This window comes from Camellia sinensis, chromosome 14, assembly GCF_055761805.1.
Source record: "Camellia sinensis isolate YWXY chromosome 14, ASM5576180v1, whole genome shotgun sequence".
Lineage (NCBI taxonomy): Eukaryota > Viridiplantae > Streptophyta > Magnoliopsida > Ericales > Theaceae > Camellia > Camellia sinensis.
In genome coordinates this window covers 19,298,340-19,307,763 of record NC_138974.1, presented here as the reverse complement: position 1 = coordinate 19,307,763, position 9,424 = coordinate 19,298,340, and the positions used below count along the sequence as shown (strand labels likewise).

Below are 9,424 nucleotides of genomic sequence, written 5' to 3'. Positions count from 1 at the left end.
TGTTGAAACTCTTGGGGTTCTTGATAATAGAGAAGGACCTCGGCTAGGGGGACGATCTCGGCTGAGAAACTTAAACAAACTTGGTTATTGGTTTTGAAGCATTAATGAAAACAGACTAAGTCTTGGTCGTATTGAGCCGACGAATGATGACCTCGGTAATAAAGGACAAAGCGAGCTTAGCTGACATGCTAAATGGAAGAAACGATATAGGTTCCATCACCTCAGGATGCCGAGGTAATAGAACCTAAGGGGCAGTTGTGGGGACATACTTTTTGAATGACAACACGTGGCCGAGGTGGCACCGAAGTACCAGCTGAGGTGCCGTGTGTGGTCATGACGCCAAGATAATCTCGTCTAGGCCGAGGTTATCTGCAAAGATACTTGAATCCGGGATAAGCGGATAAGGGACAAGAGTCCTAGAATGAGAGAGGACTTTAGTTTGACTAAAGATAAGACTCTTAGAGAGTTTATCCCAATCCAACTGGGAGTCCAGGATTGGCATTGAGCCAAAGTCTGTTGAAGCTACTTTTCTATTGGGATTAGGTCAGTGTTGGCTATAAAAGAGAGGCACCCTCGTGGGTTTAAGGTACGCTTTTTGTATTCTGAATAGTGAGTTAAGCACTTTTGCTATCTTTGAGAGATAACTAACTTGATCGTCAGAGTGTCCCCGGGTAGACGAACCACCGCCGAAATCTTATCTTTCTGTGACAAGTCGTTCGAGCTTAATCTATTCTGACGGTGTTCTCCAGCTGAGTACCTGTTTGGTAGTGTGGTTGGAAATTGACACACACAAAAAAATTTATAAATTCTCAGTGTAATTGGAATAAAAATAGAGCGAGATTCACTGTTTGAATTGAACCTTTGCTCCATGGAATTCATTACACTGTACTCGGAGAGGAGTTAAAATTTTGTGCACTTAATTAGTCTGCTTGTCTAACATCTAGTGCTTCAGGCCTTGTTTGTTTTCAGAGGTAGAATGGAGGGGATTGTTAGTGAGGGGATTCATAGTGAGGGGATTAATAGTGAGGGAATTGATAGTAAGAGGATTAAGTAAAATTGTGTTTATTTTGATGATAATTGTTAGTGTATGAATTGTTAAATTATGTTTATATAAAATAATAAAACAAATAAAAAAATATAAAAAATTAAACATTAATATTTTTAAAAAAATCCCAATATATAAAAAATAAAAAATATTTCTAATCCCCTCACGATTTTTCTAATACCATCTTTACCTCCTTCATCTCAATCCCTCTTCCAACCTCCATCTATATCACCTCCACCATCTTAATCCCCTCCCCAACTCTACAAACAAATACAACACTAAATAACCCCATCTCTATCCTAATTCCCTCCCATCTATTTAACCTCAAAACAAACGGGCCCTTAATGTTTTCCAAAGCTAGTGTAGAAGACATTCATAATGTTTACTTGTGGTTTGCATTTCTGGAATGTCAGTATGAGCTACTAATTTTTTTGAAGTTTTTGGGATCTTTGCTTAGCTATATCATTGTGATATTTTGTCCAGAAGGAAAATACACTGACTAAATTTCTGAGTGATTTAAAAGAAAAAGCTTGATTTTTGGAATGGGGCTTGTAACCCCAAGCATATATTGAATCTGCTAATTCTTCCTCATCTGAGGCCCCGTTTGTTTTGGGGTATGAGAGGGGGATTGAGATTAGGATAGTTGTGGGCCCCATTTAATGTGTTGTTTGTTTACAGAGTTGAAAAAGGAACTACTAAGCCGAAGGGCTTAAGATAGGCCTTGCAGATGGGATTCAGATGGGCTTCCAGAACTTGGTATTAGAAAAATAGTCCGGCAGACTAGAAATTTTTTTTTTTATTTATTTTTTACATGCCAGGCATTTTTTTTTAACATTAATGTTTAATTTTTTGTTAAGTAAAAATTATTATTTTATTTATTTTTGAAATTATTTTATTTATTTTTATTTTTATTTTTTTAAAATTTTTTACATGTTGGGCATTTTTAACATTAATGTTTAATATTTTTGTATTTTTTTTATTTGTTTTATTATTTTATATTTATTTTATATAAAAATAATTTAACAATCCCTACACTAACAACTATCATCAAAACAAACACAATTTTACTTAATCCCCTCACTATCAATCCCCTCCATTCTACCTTTTAAAACAAACGGGGCCTGACTTCGTTAATATTCATAATGTTTTCAGATCAGAAAAATTCAGTGCAATACTTAAGGTCGCTCTACTTTGTTTTAGTCACGAAATAACATGACATTTTTTGGCGACTAAAATGTTTGGTCATAAAAAATAATGACGACTAAACTATCTGGTGGCTAATGGTGACATAAAACGGTAGTTAAAATATGTAGTCGCTAAATGTATTATTATTAGCGACTAAAATATTTTAGCGACTAAATATTTTAATCGCTAAAAAAATAATTTCTTTTTAAATTGATTACTTTCAGCGACTAAATCTTTCATCGCCAAAAAGTGTCTATTGGCGACTAAGTTCGTTTTAGTAGCCAAAGATAAAATAATTAGCAACTAACGTAAATTTAGTCGCCATTGACTAATGCTGACAAGCTTTTAGCGATTAATTGGGCGACAAAAAACTTTAATCGTCATTGACTTTCGGTGACTAAAAAAGAGCCTTCGACGACTAAAAATTTAGTACTTAAAAGTGTAATTTCTCATAGTGTCTAAAATTTCTCATCAAACTATTTCACAAAAATATAAATCTCACCAATAAAAAATATCTATTGAATCTAATCCCTTATACAAATTTTTAATTAGATTTATCATTAATTTTTTCAAAAATATATGACAGGAGTGTTAGGCATACGCCACGTGCATGAGGTGCAAAAAAAGCATTCATCCAGCTATCATTACATTATTTATGACATCCAAACACCACCGACAGTTGGTACTTGCATATCACTCCTCTCCCGTGAAGATAGCTTTGGCTTCGCATGGGAAGTTAAGTTTGGGGTTACCCAAGGGTTCTGGCGTGGTAAGGTCTTGGGGTTTAAGTTCTAAGGTCATAAGTTTAATTTTTTTCTTGGGCCAATCTCTTGGACGGAACATTGTTGGTTAGGAGGTTAGATCTCAAGGATGCCTAATCAGCTAATTGGTGTGGGTTTAATGCTCCCCCGCTATGCGATTCCTGACTTAATCGAAACTTGTTTTGGGAGGTCGGGACAAACTTCTAGGTTATAGTCTCTTACTCGGAACGGACAACAGGACACCCTGGTGATCTCCTCATGGGGCGCTGCCTTGGACCTGCAGGAGGGTGGGAGGATTTCCCTGTAACAAAAAAAAAAAAAAAAAAGTTTGGGGTTTTTTTTATTTTTTTATTTTTATAGTTATTTTAATCATAAAAAATAAAATAATTTTTTTAATTTAATAAGATAAAATATCACATTTAATTCATAATTATTACATTTTTTTTCTCATAAAAAAAATCAAAATTTCTTTCCAAACGAGACTTTTTAACCCCAAGTTAAAATAGTTAAAAAAAAATCAAAAAGTCAAATAGTCAACTCACTTTCCAAACGAACCCTTTGCTTAGTTTGAGTTTTCTAAAAGTATTTTTTAGAAAATTATATTTTTTATTTTTCGATTTTTTTTTTGTTTTTATTGAATGTTTTAAATATTTTAAGCAATTTTTAAAATTTTTAGACACACATAATATAAATACACTTAAAAAATATAATTTTGTGAAAAAAAAAATCATTTAAAAAAATTCACTAAATAACAAAAATACAAAAAAAATTGAAAATTCACTATATTTTTGTGTGTTTATTAATTTTTTGAAATATTTTTTTTACAAATATTTTACTTTTTAGATGTATCTAAGTAAAGTGCATCTAAAAAAGTAAAAAAAAAATGACTTAAAATTTTAAAAATATTTACTAAAACAAAAAAAAATACAAAAAATAAAAAACTCAGTTTTCAAAAAATTGAATTCGGAAAACTAAAACCAAACATACTGACATATAACAGTTTTAAAGATCAAATTTTTTTGTCTCTAATAATGAAAATTTTATTAAAAAAAATATTAAGAGACAAATTTAGTTATAACAAAAAAAAAAAAACTTTTAACTCTGTTTGTTTTGACGTAAAATATTTTATTTTAAAAAAAAATATTTTTGTTTTTATTTTTTGGCGTTTGATTGATACTTGAAACAAAATATTTTATTGCCTAAAAGAGAAATTTTGAATCAATAAAGTGTCATTTATGACTTTTTAAGGAATTAAAATACTTATTTAAAAAGGTTAAATATGTTAAAAATGTATTGAGTGAGAGTCAATTTTGTAAAAATTGGCTTACGAAATTTTTGAAGGCAAGTCATTTTTAAAAAAATGATGCAAAAATATTTTTTCAAAAAAAATATTTTACTTACTTTTTGTTTAACCAAATAATAGAAAATGAGTATAATATTTTTGACAAAAATGTTTTACGTCAAAACAAACATAGTCTTAGTGATAACATTTTTAAAAATCACTAATAAATGCACATAAAATAATTTTGTGCAAAAAAGTGTACTTTTTAAGGAGAGAATTAGTCCAAAAAAGAAAAGGATATTATATGTCTAATTTCGTCACCAGCAATTTGACTTTCACCACTTGGCGTGTGAATCTTATTATCTGTGTATTTCCTTCGTCTCACTTTGATTTTTATTATTTTTTATCTTCATTGTTTGGGTTAAGCTATTTTAGCATTTTTTAAAAATATTTTTATCTTATTTGTGTTACTTTTTTTTTTTTGATTCATACAAAGGTTAAAGGTTAAAACAAAGAGAGAAGTTTACTGCTACACTCCTGGGATACATCAATCCCTACTAGAGCTAACAATGCTCATATCAGTGATTAAAAAAGAGGAATGGAACTTGGAGGATCCTCTAGAAAGATAGTGTGATCATGTTGGTTTACACGTAGGTTGGCCAGAGCATCAACACTCTGATTAGCTTCTCTGGGGATGGCTTTGATTGTGCATTGGCAGTGCCTTAAGAGGAAGTTAGCATCCTCAATGAGTGCTTGATAGGGAGAATTTGCTGCAGTTCCATCTCGAATCAGCTCCATAGCTGTCTGTGTGTCTCAATTTCAATGTTGGTCAATCCTTTTTGCATGATAATGGTTAGCCCTCTGTAAATGCCCCACAGTTCAGCTTCCAGGCTTGTGCAATTTCCTAAATAGCCAAAGTACCCCCATACCCAGGTTCCAACCTCATCTCTGAGCAGCCCTGCATACCCGGACTGGCCTGGGTCTCCTTTGGAGCTTCCATCCGTGTTTAGTTTGAGTTTACCTGCAATAGGACAAGACCACATCATTAAATTGGGATCTCTGAAATGTGGGTTCAGGATGGCTTGGAAGGCCTCCTGAGATTCCATAGCTTGTTCAACAATGGAGTTAATAGTGATATGGATAGGTGTGGATAGATTATCAAACACTTCCTTGTTCCTCTCTTTTCAAATGTTCCAAAGTGTTGTCAAGAATACAATAGGCCACTGAATATTGTGCACCTGATCCTTACTTCTCATATTAACTTTGATCCATGCCTGCAGAGGGATGTTGTTACTATGCTGCCACCAGTTAATGCTTTTAAGGTTAAGTCATATTGCCTTTGCTTTAGGACAGCCCCGAAGTAGATGGTACATATCTTCTCTACCAGTTTGGCATCTGGGGAAAATCTCAGAATTTGAAAGATGTCTGATGAGCCTCATATGGTTGGTTAGAAGCCTCTTATGCATAACAAGCCAGAGAAAGGTTTTGAGTTTGTGAGGGGCCTTTATTTTCCAAATCCACTGCCAATTCACTTCCTCTCTGTCTTCATTTAAAATAGCTTTGTAAGCTGCTGTTGTTAAATAGTCACCACTAAGGGAGCCTTTCCAATGAGGGGTGTCACTAAAAGTCATATACCTTGGTCTATATATACTGAGAATTTCCTCTTTCCCTGGTTGGGAGATAAGTTCTTGAATTGAGGTTAAGTCCGATTGCCCTTTTTCATCGATTATAGAACTAACTTTGGTTGTGTTATCAATGTGGGCCTCTGGTTGAGTGACACACAATGGTTGGTTGCCACACCACCAATCTGTCCATAAGGCTATGCTCTCCCCTGTACCAACATTCCATTTTATATTCCTACCCAGGGCCTCCTTATTCCTGATAATGCTTTTCCAAGTGTGTGATGCTCTTCTCTGGGTGGGCCACTTAGAGACTGAATGGTCCTTGAGATATTTGGCTTTTAGAATTTTGCACCAAAGCTCATTAGAGTTAATAGTCAATTTCCATCCCAACTTAGAGATAAGTATTGAGTTCTAGGCTCTAGCTTGTCTTATGCTAAGGCCCTCATTTCTCTTAGATTTACAAACCTGCTGCCAATTAACAAGATGAACTTTCTTCCTATCCTCTGTATTACCCCAGAGAAAATTTCTGTTCAGTTTATCAATTTGGTCACAGACCCTTCTTGGAATTTCCATGGTTTGCATGAGATGATTAGGCATGGAAGAGGTTACAGCCTTGACTAGGGTAGCCCTGCCTGCAAGGGATAAAGTTTTGGCTTTCCAACCAGATAGTTTTTTGGCTATTCTGTCAAGAATGTCTTGTAAATGATTTTTGCTAACTCTGGTGCGAAGAAGAGGAGTACCCAGGTATTTCCCTAGATTAGTAGTGATAGAAATGCCACACATATTGCTGAGAGGGAGAGCTTCTCTTCTAGAGATATTGGGGGAAATGTACATTTTGGATTTATGAAAATTAATTTTTTGACTAGACATGTCACAAACCTCAGATAGTATTTCCATAGTGCAATTATAGTTACTTCTATTAGCTTTAGCAAAGAGAATCAAATTATCTGCAAAAAACAAATGGGAAATGAGAGGGCTGTTATTAGAAGCTTTGAGGCCTTTCCATTTTCCACTTTCAGTTTTGAGACGAATCATGTTGGAGAGATTTTCCATGCAAAGGACAAACAAATAAGGGGAGAGATGATCTCCTTGCCTGAGACCTCTCCCCACACTGATGTTAGGTAAGGTTTCCCCATTCTAAATTATAGCAGAATTAACAGAAGTCACACAGTTCATGATGAGAGTGATCCAGTCAGGAGTTAGCTTGAATTCTTTAAGAGTATGATGTATGAAATCCCAGGAAATTCGGTCATAGGCTTTCTCAAGGTCAATTTTGAGGATCATGCCACCAAGCTTGCCTTTTTTGCATCTAAGTGTATGAAGGATTTCTTGGGTTATGATAATATTATCAGTGGTGGTTCTGACGGGGATAAAACTGCTCTGGTTGGCATTGATAAGGTCAGGAATAAGAGGTCTGAGCTTGTTGACAATGATTTTGGAGATGGATTTATAGATGGCATTGCAAAGACTGATGGGTCTAAATTGTTTTAAAGACTCGGGATTATCTAGCTTGGGTATAAGGGTGATGAGAGTTTCATTGATTTCTTTGGGGACATTTTTATAGTGAAAGCACTCTTGGGTAAAGTGGCAAACAGAGGTGCTAATAGTGTTCTAGTGTTTGTGGTAGAAGATAGCTTGGAGGCCATCTTTTCCCAGGGCTTTGAAGGCTTTAATGTTTTTGATGGCTGTCCATATTTCAGAGTTAGACACAGGGGCAAGGAGACGATTATTATCTTCAGAGGTGAAATAGGTTCTAGCAATGTTAATCCATTTATCCACAAGGTGAGTTGCCTCGTGTTAGAAAAGCTTACTAAAATGATCCATGATGTGGCTTTTGAGGTCATTAGTATTCGAGATCCAATTACCATTGTCATCTTTTAGCACATGAATTTTAAGCTTTCTGCGCTTGGTTAGGGTAGATATGTGGAAGAATCTAGTGTTATTGTCTCCCATAGTGAGCCATTTGTTTCTGGATTTTTGAAACCAAAGAATCTCTTCCTGAAAAAGAGTCGAATTAATTGTTTGATGAGGTCTTTCTCCAGGATATGCAGGTTATGAGAAAAGACATGGGCTTAAGCTTTTTAGATGCCTTCTATACGGGCCAAAAGAGTTCTTTTGCGTTTAAAGATGTTACCAAAGACTTCTCTGCTCCAGGTTTTAACATTCTGAGTAAAGTTATCAATGGCTTCATGGAGTTTAAAATCTTTGTTTAACCAAGAAATATGAACAACCTCAAAGAAATTAGGGTGGCAAAGCCAGACCGCTTCAAATCTAAAAGACCTATTCTGAGGGTTAAAGAGATGTATACCTTGAGTGTATACCACCAGTGGAGAATGATCTGAGTAGGTTCGTAGGAGCGTCCTCACAGTTCCTTCAGGAAAAAGGGCTCGCCATTGATCATTGCTCATTGCTCGATCCAACCTCTCCATAGAGTTAGCCAGGCCTTGACGGTTGTTTGTCCATGTAAGATGGGGACTAACACTTCCTAAATCAATGAGATTACAATTATTGATCATTTTCATAAACCTCTGGGTTCTGTTCTGATTATGGATGTGTGAGAAGCTCCTCCTCTCACTCTGGTTAGCATAGTCATTGAAATCTCCGGCTATAAGCCAAGGCTTGTTTAAGTTCCTCACTATGTCTTCTAGCTCCTCCCAAAGTGCCTCTCTTAGAGAGGGGTTAGGGCTGGTATACAATGCGTTAAAAACCCATTCCTCGTAGTCCTCTTTATGAACCGTGGCTTGTATATAATGGTTAGAGAAAGCGGATGCAGGAACGTTAACTTGGTCAGTGTCCCAGATTAACCAAATTCCACCTAATCGTCCCACGGGATCAACAATGGTAGCTGCTGAGAAACCCATGTTGCTGAAGAAATTTCCCATAGAGCTATACGTGACTTTTGTTTCCAAAAGAACAAGAATCCCAAGTTTGTGGGTTTGAAGGAGTTCATGCATGTTGCGTCGAAAGGTATTGTTACCAGCCCCGCGGCAGTTCCAAATCAAGATTTTGAGCGGGTCCATGGAGGGAAATGAGGGTAGAGGATCAACTATAAGACTTGGTAGGAGGCTATGTATTCTACGATGATCCTGGTCGATTGACCGCATGGATGCCATTTACAGTGAGTGGAGTGGAGGAATGGCTGTGTTGCTCCACCCTGGTTCGATTCTCAGCCTTATTTGCTTTATCCACCAGATTGTGTCTACTCGGTGAATTGCTTCTGTCCCTGTCTCTAACAACAGCCCCAATGTGTTGTCTTCCATCTTGTGGATTGTACGTCTGGGTGGTTCATCTCATTTTCCATGTTTGATATTTGGATCAGAAGGTTTCCTAGCTCATTCTTTCCCTTCTCTGAGAGATATGGTTTGGTTTAAAGAAAGTGGGCTGGGTGGGAGAGAGTTGGAGGGGGCTTTAGTTATCATTTCCATTGGGATTTCTAGAGATATGTTATCAGATTCCTTGGGAGCAGGAGTTTCAGGCTCCAATATAGGAGTGAACTCTTTCTATGTATTGTCTTTATCTTTATGGATTA

At 35.8% G+C, this 9,424-nt stretch overlaps 1 protein-coding gene across 1 annotated transcript; it reads right to left on the bottom strand.

Annotated features, from left to right (window-relative positions):
* Positions 1 to 7,976: 7,976 nt before the first annotated feature.
* Positions 7,977 to 8,849, bottom strand: LOC145806831 (uncharacterized). Its single transcript, XM_082904664.1, has one exon. The coding sequence runs from the start codon at positions 8,847 to 8,849 to the stop codon at positions 7,977 to 7,979; it is 873 nt and encodes a 290-aa protein (XP_082760790.1).
* Positions 8,850 to 9,424: the final 575 nt, after the last annotated feature.

What these genes read in the sequence shown, in the direction of transcription:
- LOC145806831 (XM_082904664.1), bottom strand. Translation starts at nt 8,849, where the DNA reads ATGCATGAACTCCTTCAAACCCACAAACTTGGGATTCTTGTTCTTTTG.